The 26,454-nt window shown below is 39.0% G+C and overlaps 1 protein-coding gene across 1 annotated transcript in view; it reads right to left on the reverse strand.

The window, feature by feature from the left end:
- Window positions 1-12,737: 12,737 nt before the first annotated feature.
- LRRC1 (leucine rich repeat containing 1) overlaps window positions 12,738-26,454 on the reverse strand; it is a 57,800-nt gene continuing 44,083 nt past the window's right edge. The window contains exons 9-14 of the mRNA XM_053458813.1: window positions 24,261-24,379; window positions 22,183-22,266; window positions 19,790-19,905; window positions 18,202-18,374; window positions 16,559-16,692; window positions 12,738-14,304 (exon numbers count right to left, since the gene is read on the reverse strand). Of these exons, the coding sequence (XP_053314788.1) occupies window positions 14,146-14,304; window positions 16,559-16,692; window positions 18,202-18,374; window positions 19,790-19,905; window positions 22,183-22,266; window positions 24,261-24,379 (785 nt within the window). The 3' untranslated portion in view covers window positions 12,738-14,145. The remainder of the gene's footprint in view (window positions 14,305-16,558; window positions 16,693-18,201; window positions 18,375-19,789; window positions 19,906-22,182; window positions 22,267-24,260; window positions 24,380-26,454) is intronic.

Genomic DNA, 26,454 nt, shown 5'->3' on the forward strand with positions numbered 1-26,454 from the left:
CTAAACACATGCACAGCAAAAATGTAATAACACCCTCGGTCACAAAAGGTAACTTCTGGTCCTTAAAGGGTTAATATTCATCAATCACAACCATAACCAATGAAGCTTCCCCTCCATTTCATGTCAGGATTGTATTGGCTACTTCTATCGGTTACTTATTATTATACCTCCTACACACAGTACATTTCCCTACTGAAAGAACTATTCATTACCATGGTAGGCAATAAAAGTAAAAGATACAGATCTTGCTGCTGAAATTATAGAATTATTTCTCAATATCAGCCAAGAAAGTTGAACCCTGAAAGAAATGTTTGACTTCTTTGCAGTGAACCAATAAGATGGCTGTCTCTTTTTCCAGCAATCGAAAGTTTAAAAAAATTGGCCAGCTGTAAAAGCTTACTTTCAAAGCATTGGGGTGGACGTATAGGAATGTATTATGGATAAAGACAGCAAGACCAGAGAACAGGACCCACCATCAGTTCCTGAGTTATATCTCGAGTTCTTACACAACTGCTTGCCTATTTTTCAGACAGCCATATTAAAAGTGGAGCAAAATGACCTAATTGCAGTTGATATTTATAAGATCATAACATCAGTGAGAAGCAAACTAATCCAAAGACAGACAGACCATTTTTTTTATTCCTCGTTGGAAAGAAATTACCTCACCTGCAAGCAAATAAAATAGAATCACAAGTCCTAGCATTTTATCAAAAAGCCATTCAATATTCAGAACAGTGGTTTCATTGTTTAGATAAAAACTATATCTAAAATTCAGTGCTTAAATTTGAAGGAGAACCTTATATTTGATAAACTGGCGGCAGTAGCTGAAGTTCTGAATTTGGGTTCTCTTTCAATGGACTTTACGAAGAATATGCTTGTTCTTGCCGGCACCTTCAGTTTCCTCCAGTACTGAAGTAGATGATGACCTCAACACTGATATTAAATGGTCAAAAATAATCATGAAAGCTGGACCTAAAAACCTGCCTTGAAAGTGGTGGTATTTGTCATCAGCATTCCATGCTCAAATGCAACAGTTGAAAGAGTCTTCAGCATGATGGGATCGTGCTGGTCCGAAGCGAGGAACAGATGCAGCATTGAAAATCAATTTTGACATGGACTGTCATTCTTTTTACAGCTTTGTAAAACAAAGCAAAAATCTCTTGCAAATGTGCCAGAAGTGACAAGGAATACACATTTAGGCTTTAGGGTTAAAAACAAAAAGTTCTGAGCTGATGCCATGTGTCACTAATGTGGAAAGGTTTGATAATTGTCACATTGCCACGCGATCTGAATTAGATACAGCATTAATAGTTCAGAAAGGTTATATTTATAATTTACTGCATTTTAACACAGTTATATATAGGTAGCAATTTATACATTTTTTTAAAGGTTCCTGCTCATTGAGAGACAATTAAAAAGGGATGCCTAACATTTATAGAAGTATGACCTTTTTATGTAGCCAGTGATTGCGGAAATACTGAAAATGCGCTGGCAAATACGCTTTCGCTAATCCCAAGCATTACTTTGATGCGATGCACTCGTCAAAGTAAGTGTCCCTGAATGGCAGTTAGGAAACGTGGTCACTCTAGGCATAACACATTTTGGCATACTATATATGACATTAGATTCCTGCCCCATTGATTTTTAGAAAAGGCTCTATGCAAAGTTACTAATATATACTAATCATGGGCAACTTGTCAAGAAGTTGTGTATGTGGAATTTGCTTAAAAAACATGTCATGGGGCTGCCCAATATAGGCATTTGTGAACATTGCAAACTACACACGGCCCCTGTTAATATGGAAAGCCTAGGTCAAGCAGAATTGGGGTTAACATGATTCTCTCACTCTAACCTATTGCTGGTTTTCTTGAACTGTGGATTTTTGCTGAACTACCCAAATTTACTTCGCAGATGCTGAAAGTTTTCTTGCATCGTAAACCGACTACAAAAATTGCCTAAAAAGACATTATTGGACAAATTTGAAATTCTTGAGACACTATACAAAAGTCTTATTTTCCCACAATAGGCATTATATGAATCCCACATTTACTGCTCCCTAGACTGAAAGAACTATCAAGATTAAAATACAATTTCAACATTAAAATACTGGCAGTAAAATAAAGTGAAACACTGCTAGTTTATGCGTATTGTGTTTTCCAAGCACATTTTCCATGCGTTAATTCTACTACCACCCTTTGTCAAACTTTGTGGTAGTCATTTATTTTGTGTTTTTTATCACACAAATTGTAATTCTGGTATTAAGATATTCTGGTATTATAGATAGTGGGGAGGGAGTGGGGGTAGATAGTGGGGAGGGAGGTAGATAGTGGGGAGTGGTAGAAAAGGGGGAAAGGTAGATAGTGAGAATGAATGAATGTGTGGATGAATTGTCTGAATAAGGGAGATAATTAATGAGTTTGTGAGAATGCATTAATGAATGTGTAAATTTATGTGAATGAGAGACAGAATAAATGATTGTGTGAATTATGTGAATGAAAGTGTGAATTAGTGAGTGACTGTTAAAGTGTTTGTGTGTATGATAGATGTATAATTGATGTAGAGCAGGATGTTTGAGACTTGAGGACAAACAGGCAGGGTGTTTATGGGACAAAGATGGCACAGGCCAGGCTGTTTGGGGACAAAGATGGTAAATCCTATGTGTGTAATCTGGGGTCAGGTTCTGTGTGGGCAGTGTGGATGCCAGAACTGGCTTTGGGTTGTGCAACCTATCATCTATGCCTGTAGTTTTATCTCTTGCTATGTTTCCATACATTATTATTGTATACCTGCAAATACGGGATTTGTATGTCTGATTCTATGCCTCTAGTGCTGAGATCACATGTGAACAATAATAATAACATTATATATATATATATGTATATATATATATACATATTGTGACAAAAGGTCTGGTAAGGTGGTAGATGGCAGGTATATTAGACCAGCCTTGGTCAATAGTAGCCTGCTTTAAAATATGTCCCAGGGAGATATGTTGTTTGTTTACAAACTGCACTACTGGCAGTTTGCAAAACATGGTAAGGGTCCCTGGGGCGGAGCACCTGGAAGAGCAGGGTGGGCCAGTGCTCCAACAGCACTAATTGCTGTTTTGATCCAGTCCAGAGCCTGCATTCTGGACAGGAGCTCCACAGGTGTGGGCTAAGTAACAGCTCACCTGTGGCTGATTAATTAGCAGGCAAAAGGTTAAAGGGTTTGAGCCTGATTCAGAGAGGAAGCCACTGTTATGCCAGCTAGGAGAGCTGATAAACTGAGGGGTGGTTTCTCTCTGCAAAGCCATATTGATGGTAAATTGTGACCTGTTTTGTTCTAAGCGAAGACTGTTATTCTGCTTACAACTGCTGCTGTTTGTTCCTTGAAAATAAACATTGAAGCTGAGCTGGATGTGTCCTGGACTTCATTTACCCTAGAAGACTGTGGTTACAGCCAAGATCCTTGACAAAAGTCCCAAGGAAAAGGGAGGCTTGTCACATATGGTGGAGAATGCGGGCATCCACGTAAGTCTGTGGGTAGAAGTCAGTTACAGCTCAACATGGAGGATATTATCAAGGCGTTGATCCAATCCACCACTGTGCAACAGGAGGCTAACAGGAGAGCTACAGAAAACAGTGCAGTTCTGCAGCAATTGGTACTGACCCAGGCGGAGAATGCTAAACTCCTGGCCAAAGCACAAATAGAAAGCACTGAATCCTTAGTGCAACAGATTGCAGTGGCACAACTTGAGGCATTTAAAGTAACCCGTGAAGAGCAGCAAAATGCTACCCGTGTGCTACAGCAGGAGATCCAAGCTATTTCTGAAAAGCTGGACTTGGACCCTGAGGCGAGATCCCCAGGACCAAAGGTGATTCGGGCAAGCCACTACCTCCAAAAGATGACTGCATCAGATGATGTTGAGGCCTACCTTCTGGCATTTGAACGCACAGCAGAGAGAGAGAAATGGCCGGCTACCGAGTGGGCAAGCATACTGGCACCGTTCCTGAGTGGAGAGCCGCAGAAGGCGTACTATGACCTAGAGCCTGCAGAAGCAAGCGACTACAGAAAATTGAAAGCTGAGATCCTGGCACGTCTAGGGGTAACCTCTGCGGTACGTGCCCAAAGATTCCACTCATGGGCATTTTCCCAGGACAAAGCTGCAAGATCCCAAATGTTTGACCTCATACATCTGGCCCGGAAATGGTTACAACCTGAAGTCAATTCACCTAGCCACATTGTGGAAATCCTAGTGATGGATTGATTTTTGCGTGGTTTACCAGCAGCCCTGCGTCGGTGGGTCAGCCAGAGTGATCCACATACAGCAGACCAGCTAATTGCCTTGGTGGAAAGATATGTGGCTGCAGGAGAACTGTTGAGCCCTACTTCACCAGATAAACCCCGCAGTTCTAAGCTCAAGGATTCTGCAAGACTTGGTAAGACTGTTCTGGGTTTAAGGGGGGCTGAAGAACCACAACTATATTCACAGCACACCAGGGACAATACTCCAGGACTCAGAGGGTTAATCAGACGTAATAGGCCTGGGAGAGGAACTAATTGGGGGTCAGACTATGTTGTGAAGTGCTTTAGATGCAATGAGGCTGGTCATATGGCTAAGGAATGCCCCTTGAAGGATGAACCTATGGAGTGCAATATGGGTGAAAATGGGGGAATGCATTCATTTTTGTTTAATTGTGTTGCGTCTATTAACAATGACTATGATAATAACCCTTATTGGTGCTATGTGAATGTGAATGGAAAAATGTCTAAAGCATTACTTGATTCAGGAAGTATGGTCACATTAATAGCAGAATCTGTAATACCCTATGTGAAGTCTGATCATGTACAAAAGGTGGGAATTATCTGTGTTCATGGGGATAAGAGAGAGTATCCCACAGCAGAAGTAAATATTGGAACCCCGTATGGTTCTCTAAAATACAGAGTGGGTGTAGTACCCAGACTATCCCAGCAGGTGGTAATAGGTAGAGATTTTCCCCATTTTCTAGAATTATGGGCCTCTGCAGAAAAGAAAGGCCAAAGCTCATCGGAATTTAACCAAGCTGATGAGGATTATGTGTTTCCTTTTGCCAATACCGAATTGGATTTTGACCAACGGGAGAGACACCAGGGCAAACCTTACTACCCTAAACCAGTACTAGTGGGGGATAACCCAGTACAAACTAGTGAGGAGCCGGCTAATACTGCAGAGAATGATGAATTATTAGACATAGGGATCAGTCCTGGTAACTTTAAAAGCGCCCAGTGGGAAGATCCCACTTTAGTTGCAGCCCGAAACAATATAAGGGTTGTAAATGGGGTTGCTGCTCAGCCAGGAGAAGCACTGTCATTCCCTTATTTTGAAACGTTAAATGACCTAATCTACCGTGTAGAAAAGAAAGCTGCAGATACTATTAAGCAGCTGTTGGTTCCACAGGCTTTCCGTAATATAGTATTGAAGTTGGCTCACAGCCACATACTAGGAGGACACCTTGGAGTTGAGAAAACCAGAGAGAGAGTCCTTAAACGTTTTTACTGGCCTGGAGTGCTTGCTGCTATAGCAAACTATTGCTCTTCATGCCCTGAATGCCAGCACAGGGCCCCGTTCAAGGCTTTTCGTAGTCCACTAGTTCCCCTACCTATCATAGATGTGCCCTTTGAAAGGATCGCTATGGACTTAGTAGGGCCACTGATAAAATCCGCTAGAGGGCATCAGTATATACTAGTCGTTCTGGACTATGCAACGCGATACCCTGAAGCCATACCCTTACGTAATTCTTCTGCAAAGTCAATAGCAAAGGAGCTAATGCTGATGTTTAGCAGAGTGGGTATCCCCAAAGAAATCCTGACGGACCAGGGGACCCCTTTTATGTCCAGGGTCACCAAAGAGCTATGCAGATTCCTGCAGGTTAAACACCTTAAGACCTCAGTTTATCACCCACAGACTGATGGTTTAGTAGAAAGGTTTAATAAAACCCTTAAGCGTATGTTACGTAAAGTAATTGACACTGACGGGAAAAACTGGGACTTTTTATTGCCATATCTAATGTTCTCCATTAGGGAAGTTCCGCAGGCCTCTCCTTTTGAATTGTTGTATGGGAGGCATCCCCGTGGAATGCTGGATATAGCTAAAGAGACCTGGGAGCAGGAGAGCACACCCCACCGGAGTGTAATTGAGCACATAGCTCAAATGCAGGATAGAATGGCTACTATTCTACCTATTGTCAGGGAACACATGCAGAAAGCTCAGCAGGCTCAGAAAAACAGTTATAATCGTAATGCTCGAATCAGAGTGTTTCAGCCTGGAGACTGGGTAAAGCACGGTATCTGACAACTCTAGACCTGACAAAAGGTTACTGGCAAGTCCCTCTCACGGACCGGGCCAAAGAAATAACAGCCTTTTCAACACCCAGTGGCCTGTTTCAGTACACTGTATTGCCATTTGGGTTACATGGTGCGCCTGCCACATTCCAACGAATGATGGACAGAATTCTTAAACCTCATACTCGCTATGCCGCTGCTTATTTGGATGATGTTGTCATCCACAGTACAGACTGGGAATCCCATCTTCCCAAAGTTCAAGCAGTGCTTGATTCTATCCGCTCGGCAGGTTTAACTGCCAATCCTTCCAAATGTACTATTGGTTTAGAAGAGGCTAAGTACTTAGGATATTCAATTGGGAGGGGATTGGTTAAACCGCAAACTGCAAAAGTGGAAGCCATACAAAAATGGCCACAGCCACTTACGAAAAAACAAGTAAGGGCATTTTTGGGTTTGACTGGTTACTATAGGAGGTTTATTCCAGATTTTGCTACCATTGCTGCTCCTCTAACTGACCTTACTAAGGCGAGGTACCCAGTTATGGTTAAGTGGAGCCCTGAAGCAGACAAAGCTTTTAAAAGACTGAAGGAGGCTATCTGTGCCCAGCCAGTCTTAGTAACTCCGGACTTCTCCAGAAGCTTCATAGTTCAGACAGATGCATCTGATGTGGGCTTAGGAGCTGTCCTTTCCCAGGAATATCAGGGTGAAGAACATCCTGTGTTCTTTTTGAGCAGGAAACTAAATCCACAAGAGAAAAACTACTCTCTTGTAGAAAAGGAGTGTCTCGCTATTAAATGGGCATTAGAGTCACTTAAATACTACCTGCTAGGTCGGAAATTCCGGTTGATAACAGATCACGCACCTTTGACTTGGATGTGTCAAAACAAAGAGAAAAACTCCAGAATTACCAGATGGTTTTTAAGTTTGCAATCCTTTAATTTCACAGTGGAACACAGGGCAGGCCTCAAACAGGGAAATGCTGATGGCCTTTCCAGGGTACATGCTCTGATGTCCATGGTCGCTCAACCCCTTAGGTCTGAGCTGGGGGGGAGGATATGTGACAAAAGGTCTGGTAAGGTGGTAGATGGCAGGTATATTAGACCAGCCTTGGTCAATAGTAGCCTGCTTTAAAATATGTCCCAGGGAAATATGTTGTTTGTTTACAAACTGCACTACTGGCAGTTTGCAAAACATGGTAAGGGTCCCTGGGGCGGAGCACCTGGAAGAGCAGGGTGGGCCAGTGCTCCAACAGCACTAATTGCTGTTTTGATCCAGTCCAGAGCCTGCATTCTGGACAGGAGCTCCACAGGTGTGGGCTAAGTAACAGCTCACCTGTGGCTGATTAATTAGCAGGCAAAAGGTTAAAGGGTTTGAGCCTGATTCAGAGAGGAAGCCACTGTTATGCCAGCTAGGAGAGCTGATAAACTGAGGGGTGGTTTCTCTCTGCAAAGCCATATTGATGGTAAATTGTGACCTGTTTTGTTCTAAGCGAAGACTGTTATTCTGCTTACAACTGCTGCTGTTTGTTCCTTGAAAATAAACATTGAAGCTGAGCTGGATGTGTCCTGGACTTCATTTACCCTAGAAGACTGTGGTTACAGCCAAGATCCTTGACAAAAGTCCCAAGGAAAAGGGAGGCTTGTCACAATATATATATACATATATATATATATATATAATTGCTAACAGCAATCATACTCCTATCATGCCAAGTCAGCTAGTACATGTTGGACTCTGCGTATGCCTGGGATCTGGGCATGATAGGAGTGTGATTGCTGTTAACAATCATATATATATTTATATATATATATTATATTAATATTGCTATTGAATTTTTGTTGTCCTATTTTGCTGAGTTACTTACTTTAAATAAAAGTGTGGGATTTTTTTTACGGTGGGGGGGGTCATATTTGGTTTCGGACAGGTAAATGCTGGATCTTCGGTTTCAGTCCAGAATTTTCGTTTCGTTGCATCCCTAAGCCAGACAATGAAGTGGTAGGCCTACACCACATCAATGTTTGGGTGATAGGAGTTATGCTGCACTATTATCAGTGTCTGGGTCAATGTATAGTGATAGGGATTACGCTGTACCACAGTCAATGTCTGCCTCAGTATAAAGTGTTAGGTGTTATGCTGTACCCCCGTCAATGTCGGCATCAGTATATAGTGATAGGTGTTATGCTGTACCACCATCAATGTCCGCCTCGGTATATAGTGATAGGTGTAATGCTGTACCACCGTCAATGTCCGCCTCAGTATGTAACGATAGAAGCTATGCAGTTTTAAAGTGTGTGGGGGGGGTGCCACATACAGGATCCGCCCCAGGTGCAAAATACTCTAGGTACGCCCCTGCCTTCATTAATTCTACCACTAGACTTTGTGGTATTTTTAAAACTTCCCCATTTCTGATTACCTCTCTCTTTTCACATTATTTACTAGAAATAAACCATCTCCACGTTGTCTCCCCCCACCCTCCCTAGCATGCAATTACTCCTTTCATTCCAACACTACAACAAAAAACACAAAATTTCCTCCTTCTGACACTCGCAGGGCAGGGGAGGGGGACAATACTACGCTACTTGCATAGCAAATGAATGGTGCAGGTCCAGCGAGTGACCCAAAAAGGACATTTGAATCATGATCGGGGCTGGCTTTATGTGAACAGGTGTCTTGTGCAGGCCACCCTCATGGTGCCCTCTACCCATCATCGCCCCTAGTCAGTTTGTCTCCTCCTTCACTGCGCCACACCAATTTCCCTTTCTCATATTGGACGCATATGACTTGCCATATTTTTCCCCAAACAACCTGCCTGTGCCATATTTGCACCCTACTTACATATCCACATCCATGCTTTCACACACTTACCCAAACATGCATATTTATTCATTCACCCATTCTCACACTCATATTTATAACAGTAGCTTCCATTATTAAATGTTTTAACTATTTCAAATTGCTTGAGGCTATTTCACTGAGCTCATAGAGTGCCAGCTACATACATCATAAGCAGCAAGCAAAGTAAACCTCCATGACCATCTACATATATTATACATTCCCTGCACTTTCTGCCCTCCCCTTTGTTGCAATAGTTTAATGAAGGCCGCTTTCTTGTTCCAGCATGGCTCTGCCGCCATGCACAAAGCAAAGTACAGAAGACATCGTTTGATAAATTTGGTGTGGAGGAATTTGAGAGGCCTGCACACAGGCCTGACTTCAACAACATTGAAAACTTTTGGATGAATTTTAATACAGATTGTGAGCTATTCTTTTTTTCGTCCCAACATCAGCGCTTGACCTTACAAAATGCTTTTTTGGCTGAATGGGCACCAATTCCCACATACGCATTCTAAAACCTTGTGGATATCCTTTCCAGAAGAGCAGAAGCTGTTACTACTGGGCTTGGCATGGTTTTGGAATGACATTCCATCAAGCTCATATAGGTGTGACGGTCATATAGTGTACCAATGTCTGTAGTTTTGCAATAGTTAACTGTATTTAGGCAATAACCTCATAGAGTGTTATATTTAACCCAGGGAAACCCGACTATTTATTGCCCTACCATATACCACAGCACTGTACAATGGGCAAGGCAAACTGTCTGCCCCAAAGCAATATAAAACTAAATGTAAAAAGTTTTCCTACGTTATTTAGCATACATGGCACATCAATTTTAAAAAAATTGTCTTAAAAGCTTCCAACCTCCCCGATTGTATCCAATCAGCATGGTTGTACATTCATGTTAATTAAAACAGTGCCCATGTAGGTGATAACAATGGCAACAACGTGTCACGGCAGCACACATAAGAAAATGTTGAATTCCATAATTATGCCCAAAAAAAAAGCAACACTTTCTGCACATCTGGTCCACGTGCTTTGAGAACTCCAACCAATTTTGTTGCGTTTAGAATTCGTTTTCTCTTCAAATCTGGACGAATTACGTATATCTTGGGGTTCTTGAGACGATAAGGTTAAACGCTATTGCAATAAATAATCCTTAAATGTTTATGTTGGAAATTCCGTAATTTTAACACTCATTTTTTTTCTTTATAATTGTTGTGATTTGCTGTTCTTTTATATATATTGAATATTCTTGTCTTTTTTGACATGTATTATATGTATGTTGCCAACTCCCCCGTTCCCTGTTTTCCCTCCCCTTTAATTTTGTTTTATTCAGACTAAGCTGTTAAATTCAAATATGCTTTTGTATTTACTATGTATAAGTTCGTATTATGTTCCAAAAATGTTTTTTGAAAAAACTTCAATAAAAATATTTGAAAAGAATTTGTTTTAGCATAAACCAGAAAAGCTGGCGTTTAGGTTTTTTTTGGAGTCTAACCATGCATCCATTTTAACCACGCAATGTGATGCAATGCATACTTTGGTTTATCAATCGTTTACCTTGCCATAATAAACATATGTATTTTATGATGTGTGACTGAAACACACATACACTCACTGGCCACTTTATTAGTTACACCTGTTCAATTGCTTATTACAAATAGCTAATCAGTCACTCACATAGCTGCAACTCGATGCATTTAGGCATGTAGACATGGTCAAGATAACTTGCTGAACCGAGCATCAGAAAGGGGATTTAAGTGACTTTGAACGTGGCATGGTTATTGGTGGTTATTGGTCTGAGTATTTCAGAAACTGCTGATCTACTGGAATTTTCATATGGACCAAAATGGAATGTTTCCAGCACTTTGTAGAAAGTATGCCACGAAGAATGAAGGCAGTTCTCAAGGTAAAAGGTGGTCCAACCCGGTACTAGCAAGGTGTGCCTAAAAAAGTGGCCAGTGAGTGTATACAGTTGTGCTCAAAAGTTTGCATACCAATGAAATGTTGGCACTGATTTTAAAAATATGACTGATCATGCAAATACAGTCTTATTTAAGGACAGTGATCATATGAAGCCACTTATCACATAGTTGTTTGGCTCCTTTTTTAAATCATAACAGATATTCCCCCAAATGGCTCTGATCAAAAGTTTACATACCCTTGAATGCTTGGCCTTGTTACAGACACAAAAGGTGGCACATGTTAAAATGGCAGTTTCCCATATCTGTGCACTGAGAAGGCTAGATACTGAGTCGGCTAGATACCGAGTCATAGGGACCAGAAAAAGATTTGAGCCACAATTCCCTGAATTGTTCATGATAAAAAGAAAAACCCACAGGCAACCTCAGGAGAAATACAGGCTGCTCTAGAAAAAGATGGTGTGGCTGTTTCAAGGAGCAGAATAAGACGATACAAAAATCCCAGTTACAATATGCCCGATAACACCTTGACAACTATAAGCGCTATGTTTGGAGATGAGTCAACAAGGCCTATAGCAAAGGGAATACCATGCCCAATGTGAAGCATGGTGGTGGCTCACCGATGTTTTGGGGGGATTTGAGCTCTAAAGGCACAGAGAATCTTGTGAAAATCGATGGCAAGCTGGCATGTTATCAGAAAATACTGGCAATTTGCATTGTTTGCACGAAAGCTGCGCATGGAATGCTCTTGGACTCCAGCATGACAATGACCCTAAGCGCAAGGCCAAGTTGTTCCTCCAGTGGTTATAGCAGAAAAAGGTGAAGATTCTGGAGTGGCCATCAGTCTCCTGACTTTAATATCATCGAGCCACTCTGGGAACATCTCAAAACATGCAGTTCATGCAAGACAACCAAAGACTTTGCATGACCTGGAGGCATTTTGTTGTGGCGAATGGGCAGCTATACCACCTGCAAGAATTTGGGGCCTCAGACAACCATTACAAAAGACTGCACGCTGTGATTAGTGGTAAAGGGGGCAATATACAGCATTAAGAACTAATTTTATGCAGACTTTTGAACAGGGGTCATTTCATTTTTTTGTTACCATATTTTGTTTAATCATTGTACCATTCTGTTATAACCTACAGTTTAATATGAATTCCATAGCCAATTGTAAAAATGTGTTTTGTCTGCTCACTCATGTTTATATATATTACAAATTCTCCAAGGGTATGCAACTGTATATGTATTTCTTTAGGTATGTTTATAAGGTGGTCATCTACATACAACGGTAGGAAAAAAAAATGAAAACTGGCCTCCAATGATTGGTTACTGTGCCCAAACCACAGCACCCAAAGGGTCAAATCTACTGGACAGTTATGCTGTCAAATCAATAATATGTTATAAAATAGATTATTCACCTATACCCAATGCCAGAGCAAAGCAGTTTGCTAAAGTCATTATTAGCTGCAGCATATGAATAAATATCAGCCCATTCAATAGTGCAAGAGTAGAATAAGTACTGGTTTGCCTCGATATATTTTGTACTGTTGCACTAATCAGGAGTAATAAATGAAAAAAAAAATCTTGTAAGGAATTAAATGTACTTGATTTTAAAGACTTATAATTAAAAAAAAATCCATCAAGTAATCCATACCAACTTTGGAAACAAAACAATGTTGCCTACTGAGGATTTTTATTATTATTTTAGGTCACAAAACCTCCTTTGTTAATCTTTATTTTATGTGAAAGATCAAGTTATTGTGTGAAAATATTTGCTGGGTCCATTTATACACAGTACATTTCACATTACAAAGCAAACAATAGTCATTGAAATCATTATTGCACTAGAGGGTATGTGCTTCCTATTAATTAACAGGAGTTCAAAACAGGCAATGATGATGTTTGGTCTCATAGAGCTAGAACAGAAAAGCATCATAACATTGTTCAACTTCTCAGATCTACCTCTCATCTCATTTACTAGAAAGGCACCAGAAGGTTCCAAAATAAAGAGGCCCAGTTCAGTAAAACTTGACACTGTGCTATGGATAAACATATATAATTACCTCTTCTATGCAAGCGGTGTAACAGGAAGGTCTCATCTCTGGCTAAGCATGATCCTGAATTGTGCTCACACTACAACCTTTGTAGCACAAGCATAATTTTCCTCTACTGAGCAACACATTTGTTATCAAGTGCATAGATCATTTGGTGTCCTATTTATGCAATGTTCTTGCATGACAGTAGTCATTTAAGGCTGTTAAAGATGAAGAAACAAAGCTAAGACAAGGCAAAATATTAATGCCATCACACCAAAATATGTTGCATCATATTACTGAAAATGTTTACATATTTGACAATCCCAGGCTACATTATAAATCAACTCACAACTTGTACAAGAGCAGCATTTAGATGAACAACTAAGATGCGTGAGCCATAGAATTATTCCTTATCAATGGTTCTCCCAAAAAACTCCATTCATGAATTGCCTTGATATGAAGCCCATAAGGCACTACTGAGTGATTTTTTTTTTTTAACAAAAGAAAAACAAAAGTAATTTTGATTTCAACTGAAATTCTCTACTTGACAATTATTAACATATGTACCACATTTTAGATTCCATTTAATGAATCATACCATATTTCAAAGTTCCTATACAATATTTTTTTCAGAAAATGTACACCAGTTAAGCTGCCAAATAAGTAAAAATAAGTAAAATTTTCACATAAAAACTATATCCTTTATCCCCAGTATATTGAAAAATAACCAGTCTTAAAATACCACAGCATTTAAAAAAAGTTCTCCCAACAAAAAGAAAAACAAATACACATTAGTGTGTAAAAAAATAAAAGTAAAAAAAGATTGGTCAAATATAAAATTATCCCATTAATTTAGAGGTAAGGGTGCAAGTATCTGGTTGAAATAAGGCACATTCTTCCAGTGAACAGCACCCGAATAAAAAGCAATACAGGATAGGTGATTTATGTTCTGGTAAAAACAAAAGGCTGGATGTGGTCCTGGAAGCAGGGGAGACATCAACGGTAAGGGAAGACACAGGAGGTAAGATGTGGTGGATGAAACTCTACACAGACGTGGTCACTCTGTCAATGGCATTATTGACCTCGTTTTTGTTAGAATCCAGTCCTTTAGCAGCAATCATATGGGTACGCAAGTTCTCCACAGTCTTTTTCATATTCTTTAACTCTCCAGGGTGAGGAGTTGCCCGTCTCAGAAAGGTTGCCTGAAAAACCAAGATTGAAGACATTGAGACATTGAGAACCAGAGTATTTACAAAATGAACATTGTTTATTACAAACACATTCTCAGGATCACTACCACGGAAGTCCTCTTGCAATTGTTGGATGAACAAGGATGTAAATGATTAACATCTTTTTTGACTTCATATTGAAAAGAACGTTTGAAGGAAGCTAAAAACGTACAGACATAAGAACCAATGGCAGACTAGATGGGTTCTTATTTTCTATTTTGGAAATTACACACTTAAAGGCAATTACATTTTTAACTGAGCAATTTGTTTTTCAATGAGTCTAGGCCATCAGAACGACATGATTTTCAGTTATTTAAAAATACACACACGTACACACATTTAAGGGACAATTAAATGCATGCATTTCTGATAAAAGTCAGCAATGACCGAAAAGTTGAGTTGACTTTGTTTGAATAAAGAAAAGTTGTTAACTTGAAGACCTGGAGTGCTGACCATCCTTTGAGAGTGCTTTGTATGGAAACTGCTGGTTACTAGCGCCAGGCTTGGAATATTTGGAATGGTGTGCAATGGACTTTGTGAGTAAATACACATGATTACTTACCATGGTTCACTAACCGGGTGAGCATAAACAGCCTGCTTAATTACTTTTTGTTAAGACTATTAAGGTTACTGCCCTTGTAAACCACTGTCTTGTTTACACAAGCTATACAAGCAACATGGTATATGCTAGAACCTGGAAGTATCCTTTACTCCCTAGTGTAAAAATAGTTGCCAGCAAAAAATTGAATGTCCATAGCAAACTAAACAAGACATATAAGAAAGGCATTCTGACACGAATACGAACATATGCTTCATATAGGTTGTGATAGGCATATGGAATTTTCATTACTTTATTTGTTGAAACAAATTAACTCCGTAGACATAATTGATTGTTTCTAAGGTCACTGTCATTCAATAGAGTTCAATCTAGTGGTTACAGAGGGAACAGACCAATAGCAGATAACATGACTCAGGGAAAATAACAGAGCTACTCAAAATCAATGTTTAATTGCATATTTTTAAGATAATAGTCGTCTCTATCACTGTCATCCCCTACACACGCCATCACCATGATTTGGACTAACTTATTAACTTACTCTTACAGTCTCTAGCACTGACAAAACTATCACATCTCTACCATCTTTCTTGGTATTTTTGTACATTGCTGTCTACACATTTAAAAACTGACGGATCTGTAGTGTTAAGTTTCATTCCATCTCACTATTAAGTATAATTTAATAATAAGGAGGTTTGCCCTAACAACAAAATATACCCATGCTAGGTTGTTACATTTTTCTCATGGGCTACGGTATCCTTATCACCTCATCTTTTTCCTACAAAATTTCACTCCTTCTGCCCCATACTTCTGGAACCTGCTCCCACCCTCGCTCTCTATACTTCAGAAAACCTCAAAAACCACTTCTTCAATCTTTGCAGCTAGAATTTATCTGCAACTAATACAACTCCCACTTCCACCTATGGCACACTCTATCCCTGTTTCTCTACACCCCATTCCCTCTAGAGCAGTGGTTCTCAACCTGTGGGTCGCGACCCCTTTGGGGTCGCCTAAGACCATCGGAAAACACATATTTCACAATATATAATTGCATAATTTTATGGTTGGGGGGGTCACCACACCATGAGGAACTGTATTAAAGGGTAGCGGCATTAGGAAGACTGAGAACCACCGCTCTAGAGTGTTAGATTCCCACTATTTCTGTTAAATATTCCACACAGGAATTCTAAGCCCCTATCTTGTAAGGCATCTGATTCTGACATAGCAGATTATTCTAGCCAAGGGCAACAAGGCCTAGGGTGGCAGGTCATGGGGGGAAGGGTGGCAGCCGCACAGCAGCAAAACCAGGGGCAGATGAAGACACTGTCCAGTTACGAAGGAGGTCTCTGATCTCAACTGGCCCACTACGGATGGTGCCAAGCCAGCAGAGCCTCCATAGTATGGAGGGCTGTATGCATTTAAAAGATGGTGCACTGGGATATGACATCATATCTCGGCATTCAAAGAAAGGACAACAGCTGTGGAGGGGAAAGTTGCCCAAGGGCTGTTTAACAAAAATACTATAAAATGTACAAGGAAAGTCCTTTGGCAACCAGAAAACATGAAATTAGTGACAAAAGTCCTGATTTACTAAGAAATCTGCCAGCTTATATAATGTACATTAAACAGCAAGAAAAATATAATGGGAATTCCAATAAATAAAATATGTACCGTTTCATCTTCCTCTTCTTTCTCATCATCCAAAAACCGTATGGCACTAATTCTATTCATGGCTTTCTCGTTCCAAGTTTCATCTGACATATCATTAACGAGGCTCTCAAAGGCCCCACACCTTGGTAAATTGTCTGCGGAAAACAAATAACAGTTACACGTTTAAGCAATGAGGAAGCACAGTATTACTAAGCACAATAACACAAGTTATTTAACCTTTGTACAGATGCCGTTCCACACACTTTGCGATTGCTTAACATCATTAGGTACGCCAGTGAAAGATATCACTATATTACTTTTGCACGACCAAACTCTCCCCTCATTTGTATTTCCTTGGGAGCTGTTAAAGTCTAGCCTTAGATCATTTGACGAAAGGACAGGGGTCGCACATTGAAGAATAAAACTATTGCTTCAAGACAAGACTCAAAAAATGAAATGCATATCTTAAAATCATTGGGGTGGAAAAGCTTCTTTAAAAAATATTTGATCTGAACCTTGTATGCTATTGATACAATTTTAAACATAAAAAATCTAATTACATTTGGTTCCTTTCAAACAACAGGTAGCACTGTCACATGCTATTTTATGTTATTTCACGTTAAGAGAGTATAACATTTCTTAGCCTCTGGTGTGACAATACAGGCAGCTGCCTTTTAAAGGGTTTAATTGATATAACTTCCTTAGGGTGTATTTTTCATGTATAACAACTAAGCAAGCATTGATATTGCTGAAGAAGATCGAGCTCCATTATTAACAAGCAATAGGGGTAATAGAAAAACATTGGAAGATGTAATGGGAAACATAACAAAATGATTACAGGAGCAATGCACTTTTAAAAAAGATCGCTCATTTTATGTTATTGGTTCTACAAGTTTTTCTTTTATAAATAAGCGACTAAATAGATAATTAGGGAAAATTTTAAAGTTATGATTTGTCATAACTGGTAAACGTTAATTATCCTAAGTAAACTAATAAATGCACCAGGATCACAGACAGTTTCAGACAAGTAGCATTTTATCTATACATCGTGCTAGGAGAAGCATTAAAAATGTATAGATAAAATGATAGCTTTTACCTAGACAGGTGCCTTTGTTAGCTTTTTTCCTGTGCAAAATGATATCCCCTGCACACTGATCTACCTGGGCATTAATAGACCATTTACCAGAATTTGTTACATGAAGGCTTTGGCTAATGGTACAGTATGCATATTTATTTCCTTAAATGGTTTACATTTTAATCTTTCTGCATACATAAAGTATGACATGGACAATGTAATCCCAGTTAAACTACTAATAGCTAGAACCAATTGCAATTTAGCTTTTAGGGACAACCTGTAAAGAACACAAAATAAGATCAGTGAAGAAACCAGCTGTTAATGATGGTGCCAAGTTTGGGGATTTCTTAAAAACATGACTGATCACTGGTGCATAATGCCATGTAGTTCACATGTGGGTGTTGCTACATGATGCATATTCCTCTAATCCTTTAATAGCTAAATATGTCCCTTAAATCACAGTGCCTCACAAAAATAAACATTCTACGAATCAGCAAACAAATATTATTCATTATAACAGTCATGGCATGACTGCCCCAATACTTTTACTATGGTAAACATACATTTGTGTCACAGAAAATCTACTTACCTTGGCCGCTAGGCTCAGAAGGCATCTGTGGAAGTAATACGCATGTCAAGACCTTCTCGCCACTCTCTGGATCGATGTCTGTCTGGAAGCTAAGCAGAGGCTGTGATTGGTTATCAGACAACCATACTGCCTTTAACTTCAGAGAGGTCAATGATAATGGTAAATGTGACAACCTAAAAAAGAAAAAAAAGAAAGTAACTATGATTAGTGCTGAGTGAAAATAACATAAAAAAAAGGCATGCTGTTTGGTACATTTGAGACATCCCACATTTTTTAACTTTGCTAACATATTCAATTCACCCTGGAGCAGAACAGTTTCGACAAAAGTTGGAAAAAAGAACCTGTATTGCTACTCTCTGGTGTCTAGTTAAATAGTTTCACTATTTATACATAGTTTAACCTCCAGGGTTACTACTGCAGAAATAATCCTGAGTTTTGTTGGTTTTAAACAGGAATAAGGTATAATTCCTAGATTGCTCAGTAGTGCAGCAGGAAGTCAAGTCTTCCAATAATTCTCTGGAAAAAGGCGACAGAACAGATACAGTATTATTGCATATGGTAAGAGTAAGAGCATGTCAGGAGGACAAATCTAATTGTAAATACTCACTGGACTCATTGGTCTTTTTTAAATGAACTACAAACCCACCATCATTACATTCTCACAAACTTTTAGGCAACCTTTTTCGCTCATGTCAAACCATCTGTGTTGATCAGTTAAAGTTATCTGGTACCACATTAATGCCGATTTGAGTCATTATATATACACATACATTTATATACCCATAAATGTGTACACTCCCACAAAAAACACTTTGTTAGAAACCGAGATTAGGTGCTAGATGTTAGATAAAGATACTGTTCTACATTCTGAATCTCGTAGCAAGCCAAAAAAAAAAACAGCCCTAAAGAAATAATAAATAAATAATAAAATAAGTCAACTGTCTATATATATTAACAGGGTGTACTTAGTTTTCCCCTTTAGGGGAACTAACGCATCTTTTCATCACACCTAGTTTTTGCATAACATTATGTTTTCAGGAAACTGGATATTATCAATTTGCATAATCAACTAGACAAACACTTTGACTCCTTATCATACTGCCTGTGGTAAACGATAGAATGCCTCAGCCCTTATAAGCCAGCAGGACATCACGGTTGAAGAAAGTCTACCACGATAAAACATTAGCTCGGTGTGGTGTTTGAACAGGGAAAGTCACCCAAAGTATTACAAAGACTGACAACACTGGCAGCTTCCTGGTCTGCAGACAAAGGACAGTTATTGGAACATAACGTCCATTACTATACATAGCACTGTACTCTATGCTCAAGGACAATAATATTGTTGCCATGGGAATTCCTCTTTAAGAGGCAGAATGACTGACAGAATGCGGGGGAGAGTTTCATACATAGAGTGCAGCACTATCGAAGAAAATGCAAAACCGTAATAACCAAGGAGGAACTGGATTAACCAGGAATAGAGAAATGGAGAAAGCACAGTAATAATTGTACATGCGAGAAAAGATTTTTACAGGTTGCCAAGCTGAAATCCATTTTTGCTTGTTTCGTTGTAAAGGAGGAACAGCATTACCGGTTTCCAGCAACATCAAGAACATGAAGTTCAGTAGCTTGAGCAATTTCTGAGGGAATCCGTGGTAATCGGTTTTCTCGGACGCAAAAAACATTAAGACTGCAGCATCCACCAATCTACGGAAAGTAGGTGGAAAGAAAAACCAAAAAGAAAGAAATAATTTATATTCGTTGAACAGCCTAAACAAATTACATTGAATAAGAAATTTAAATACACATTAAAAGTGATGTACAGGTACATAGAGAAAATATACTTGAGAACAGCCATAAAATTACCTTGAAATTATTAATTTTCAGATCACAAGGATTATTTTAATTTTAACGACAGATCTTTGTGTTATTTTGTTAGTAGGGTGTTTTAAAACATCTGTGTGCCTAATCCTTTATATTTCCTTCTGTTCTGGGCACATATATTGTACCTGAATCAAGCATTTTTTAAAGCTATTTTTAAAAAAAGGACCCATGATGGATTTGCCCTTTAGCACATTTTTGCTGTAGTTATCTTTTATCATTAAAGAATAGCAGGTTCCCATGTTTTGGAATGAAAGTCAATTTCAACGTTCCCCTGGAGGAGGTTCTTCAAAGCTGCTTTGTCTTTTTATGAACAGTTTTCTGACAGATGGCATAATAATGGAAAAGTGGCACTGCCTGCTAACGGCTCAAGAAATTTGTGACACACTTTGTCCGTATGTGATTGCCCTAAATCCCTTCAATCCTAAGGAGTATTGCCAGTGACTACACTTCTGAAAAAGGGGAAAGTAGTAAGCAATTCTGATACTAAGGCTGAGATTTGGCCAAAGTCCACCACCCACACGCCTCAGATGACTGGCTTATTGATGGACGGAGACATGTCAGGTTATGTGCAGCTTCAAGTGATTCCCTTTCTTTGTAGAAACTGTCAATTAGTATTAGCATGGCTTTGTTACTTTGGGAAATGTTAATCCTAGCAAGCAACCCATTACAACATTTAATTTAAAAAAAGAGTGAAAACCAATGTGAAAACAGAGTTGACAATGCGACACCAACATTGATTAATGCTTACATATATTTTAAACGTATGGTTTTCTTTAGAAATAGGACATAAATTAACCAAAGAGTTTTGCATCTTTGTGAAAAAATAAGGAACTTATTTATTTAGTTCACCTATAACATACACAATAGAGCTTATTTCCAGTATGGTTTACCAAATTTTTTGACTTAATAGGATTTTAACTTTTAAGCCCTTTAATAAAACAATCAATATGGTCATATATTAATCGCATGAGACTCTGCCAACTACTTTGTAAATCAATGTATCACATTTGTTGGTACTGACAGAAACCATTAAAATAATTCAGTGCCCTAACAGTACTGAGCATATACATTTCAGCGAAAAAAGCAAAAGCCCCAGTCTAATTTGCTACAGTAAGTTTGGAGAGATCATTTTGCCGGAGACCGGAAAAACAAATGACACAAACCTTGCTGCATGTTTTATTTGCTTGATGTGTTTAGTAATCAAATACGCAATTGTCAGGTCTGAAAAAGGTATTGGGATCAGGTTGTGGTAACTTGTCTTGTCCCCATAAACAAAGGATAAATACCTTTTAATGTAGACGAACCTTTGTGAGATATATTTTTATATTTGGTTTAAACACCACACAGGTGTTAAAGGACAAACACTAAGAACCTCATACCAATGATCAAGAATGGTGGGGGGAGGGTTATGGTTTAGAGATGGGCTGCTGCATCAGGACCTGGACAGGTTGGCATCACTTAAGAAGCATGAGTTTTTTTGGAAATTTTACATGAGAATGTTAGGCCATCAAGCTATCAGCTGTAACTGAAGAAAGACTGGGTTGTATGGTAAGACAATATTCCAGAACACACAAGCAAGCGAGTGGATGAAAAACAAATTCACTAAAAGTTTTGGAATGACCTATTAATTCCATGCATATTAAAATATCTTTTTCTCTCAAGTTGCCCTTTATGTAATATACGTTTTTGATGCTGAGCTCTGGTGCAAAATATATGAAACAATGCAGAAAATCAGACGATAAGCAAACACTTTTTCACGCAACTACAAGAACTGTTTTATGCTATGCTATAATAGAAGTATTTTGCCTGTGCCTTATGCGAACTGCACGCCCACATTATTTACCGTTATAATGAATACTGTCTACAACCAGAGAAGTCATTATTGTGCCTAGTGGGTGTTCGATATTAGTCAGACTGCTGTAAATGGCACCTGTAACCTAACATCCAGTTCTCAGAGCAAACATCACACAAGACAAAACAGAAACATTGAATTGTTTTTAAAACCGTGTGTGTGGCCTCCATGACCCCTTTTTACTTACCTGCTTACCACTGATTTTAGACATGCAGCTAAGGGATTGCGGGGATTTGTTTTTAACTTACCTCTTTTGGCAAAGACATTAACTTGTTCCTATCGACATTCAAATTGCAGAGTTTCTTTAATTTCCCAATGCTTCTTGGTAAAACCTGAAGATGTAAATGAAAATAGTTTGAATATAAATTAGGACCGTATTAAATACCATTCTTTTGACAGAGGCATTTTGGAGATAAACAGGCAGATCATTTAGATGTCTTTTTCTGTGTCTAGAGTCACAGGCACCATTTCGGCTATCTCGAACAGGAGTGGGACGGGGGGGGCAAAATACTTTTCTGCCTGCATCGGATATATATACGATTACACTGGTACTTATAACTTCTAGGGTGTCCTCTATGAATCTACTGTATTACAGTTGTTGAAAAAATTTCCCCATGACTTGCTGTGCTGAGATAGAAGCAGATATGGAAATGTATCAGAGAAAGGACAGGTTTCCGAGATACACAATCCTGCTAATAAAACTTGAATATGGGAACATTTCTACTATTGAGCATCCTTAACAACAATCTCCAAAGCTAATATCAGATTTTTATGGATGCTATAGCTTTACAGGGCTACTAAAAACTTTCAAATTTATTTTTAAAGGTGCACTAGAAATCTTAAGGCAGCACCTTGTACTTTACCCACAGCTTCATCTAGGTGACCACAGTCTTGAGTTGAGACAATGTTCGGATCAGCAACAATCACTAACACATTAAGCAGCGCTGCATGCTTTCACCCAAAAGTCAGTAGAGCAGGATTTAACCCAATCATGTCTACTGGTCTGATGAGCAGAGAGAGAATATCACTTTTGCCGGAACTGCTCTGTCTAGCTAAAAGTTCACCCGCAGCCGGTTAAGTTATAAAAGTGTTACTTTTAATAGGGTAGGTGGGACAGCACCTTTTATACTGTATAGAAATCTGTGAGCTCTGTTGAGAAATGTAGGCAAGTCTTATTAACCAACCTTGACTGAAGACTGTAATTATTTTCTATTAGTAATAAGCCACAGCACATTTAGGACAGCTCAGTAACGGGAATGCCCTTAAAAAACAGTAGCTGGCCTGCTCTCATTTAAAAGTAGGAACAGATTTCTGTCAGTGCAAATTACTCTCTGCTTCCAACAAAAGAGCAGCAACGCCAGATGAAATGGCTTGCAAGTTTAGGCAGCGCTGCAGAAGAAATGTACAGGGCTTTTCCTATCTGACAAACATTTTGGCTTCATTTCTTTATCAATATACCCAACTATTTAATGCTGATGTGCTTTGAAAGGACAAAAAACAAAAGACAAACTGAATGTTTGCTCTTTTTCTGTTGTGATTTAGCTGCGAGTCATGGCCATTTATTCATTAATCAGGTGGCCGTATGTGCATAGTTGCAGGGAGCCCCTTGAATCGTATTAGTTTTTCACCGGAGGTTAGAGAGGAGTACAACAGGATTCTTCTCTCTTGAATTTCATAATCCAGCTCGTGTATAAATTTGGTAGCTAGCGTTGACTTTAGTTACATGGGGGTTTATTCATTTTCTCCTGAATTGTTTCAGTATGATTATAGTCCTATAGGACAACATTTCTTTACACCTATCAATTCTTACTTGAAAGCAGCTTCCTTTTATATGCGTCTCATATTTCCCTACACGCTGGACCTTTCTGCACTCTGGAGCTTTGCTTCAAAGCTACTCCAAAAATCTCCTTACCATTTATTACAATCTTCCAACTAAACCAAAACCCGTATTCAGCGGGGTTTTTTTTGTTGTTGTTTGTTTTTGCTTTCATGTCTTTTTCATAATCTCATATCATAAAAAAAAAAAAAAAAAAAAAAGGTCAACGGTTCTGTTTAATCGACAAGATAGTTTAACTGTGCTGAATTGACAGTTATCTTTCCACAATAACTAGGACAATGAATCAGAGAAGGACTGACCTATTATTCATTAGTGCCCTGAAAGGACAATGTGGGAGTCGAACATTGCTTTTAGCAAGCACTAGATTTCTGTCACAGTAAATTACAGAGCCATCGCAAACGAACACAAGCCAAATGGCCGAGCACACCCTGTATACTACTATGAATACCAACACCAGGAGGGTAGCATTCCAGCACTTGATGTACTTACCAGAAGTTGGTTTTCTGTAAGAATTAGTTCAGTAAGGCTCTCACATTCTCCAATGCACTCAGTCAAATGCACAAGCCGATTCTGATCAACTTTCAGTATAGACAACTTCTTCAGTTTTCCTATGGGGGGAAAAAACAGCATGGGTCAAATGAGTTAACAATTGTATTATTAAAGTGGAAGGTTTTCTTTAGTGGCTTCCTGGGAAAAGAAGGGGAGAATCCTTTGTCTGCTTGCTTTTCCGCTGCAAAGGAGAAATTCTTGATTGGGAGATTAAGGAGGGAGTTTTATATCTACTGCTGGCCGTAAAATAATCTTTGAAACTGAATGACATGTATTTATTTACTTTAATTATTCAAAGATACAGACTAATACAGACTACATTAATTTGAACAAGTATAAACCTCAAAGGCATTCTAGTTTTGGCTTTGACTTCTTGTACTTCTAGTTAGAATACATACATATATACCGTATTTGCTTGATGATAAGACGACGCCCCAAAATCTGAATATTAATTTAGGAAAAAAGAAAAAGCCTGAATATAAGACGACCTTATAGGAAAAAAGTGTTACCAGTAAATGTTAATTCATGTAAACTATGTGAACTATTTTTTTTTTTAAATAAAAGCTATGACTGAGAAAAATATTCTGGTTTTATTTCCTATTTTCCAACCTGCCCCCCAGTTATGCACATCTGCCCCCAGGCTTGCCACTCTGCCCCAGAAATGCATTATACCCCCATATGCCACTGTGCCCATGATATGCCTTTTAACCCTCTAAATACCACTGTGCCCCATGATATGCCTTTTGACCCCCTATGTGCCACTCTGCCTCCAGAAATGCCTTATACCCTATATGCCACTCTGGCATTTAGGGGATTAAAAGGCATATTATGGGGCAGAGTGGCATATAGGGTGGTATAAGGCATTTCAGGAGGCAGAATGGCATATAGAGGGTTAAAAGGCATTTCTGGAGGCAGAGTGGCATTAAGGGGGTTAAAAGGCATTTCATAGAGCACTCTGCCTACAGAAATGCCTTATGCCCCCCATTTAACCCCCCCCCAAACTTACTGGTGCTTCTGATTCCCCGGTGTGTAGTCTGGGTAGCAGGTAGACGTCTACGCGAATTCACGTAGACAACTTCCGCTGCAACCGGAAGGAGGTGTGGTGAGGAGAGTTCCCCGCACCGGCTGTCAGTGAGGAGAGTTCTCCGCACCGGTGCAGGGAATTCTCTCTGACAGACGGGGAAGGTCTGCGCGATGGACGCAGACAACCCCCGCTACTAACCGCACCTCCTTCCGGCTGCAGCGGAAGTTGCCTATGCGAATCGCGTAGAAGTCTACACGCTGCCCCAGCTACACAACGGGGAGTCAGAAGCACCGGTAAGTTGGGGGGGGGCTAAAACAGGAGGCACTTCTAATAAAGATTAGATCATCCAGATTTGAGGTTTTGATCTTGCAATAATAGTGTTCGATTGTCTAAAATCAAAAAGTACAAAAAGGTTTGTGTGCACGCAAGCAATCACATAGTTAAATGCAAACACAAGGTTTGTAAGATCTTTGTCAATCTAATTCCATTCTTCTTTATATTGGGTTATAAAACCCAAATGAAAAGATCATTAGGTGGTTATTATTTACTTACAATGCTCATTATTTAGATAATCAGCCAGCTGGGAAATTCAGTTCATACCCTTGTTCTATTTAAAAATAGTAGGAAATTATGATAATTTCATAAACTTAATTAACTGGCCAGATACCACTTAGCACTTGAATAGATGTATTACAGGAAGGAAACCAACTATTAAAACCATAAAATGCATTCAATAAAAACAATTAGTCACACTTAAAGGTCATTAGAGGAAAAAAAAAAACATGCAGATACTTCTGAACAAATATGCAATTTTTTATACATATTGGTGGAAACTGAAAAATATCAGTACAAGTACGGACACATCTTCCAACCACATAATCGACCAGCCACCTGATATTGTTTTAGTGACATCTCAATATGATGTATGAAACAGAAAATATTGAAATTTTCATAATTCATTGGATCTTCTTTATGTTGAATCAAACATTTTTTTTTACCGACAATGGAATTACTACAAAACAATATATTACAGAAAAGCTTGCGTTTTAAAAGGAAGCTATGTTTATCTTTAAAAGGGGAAATAATGCATTAAAAACAATGTAAATGTAA

The sequence above is a fragment of the Spea bombifrons genome, chromosome 3, assembly GCF_027358695.1.
Source record: "Spea bombifrons isolate aSpeBom1 chromosome 3, aSpeBom1.2.pri, whole genome shotgun sequence".
In the NCBI taxonomy this organism is placed as follows: Eukaryota; Metazoa; Chordata; class Amphibia; order Anura; family Pelobatidae; genus Spea; species Spea bombifrons.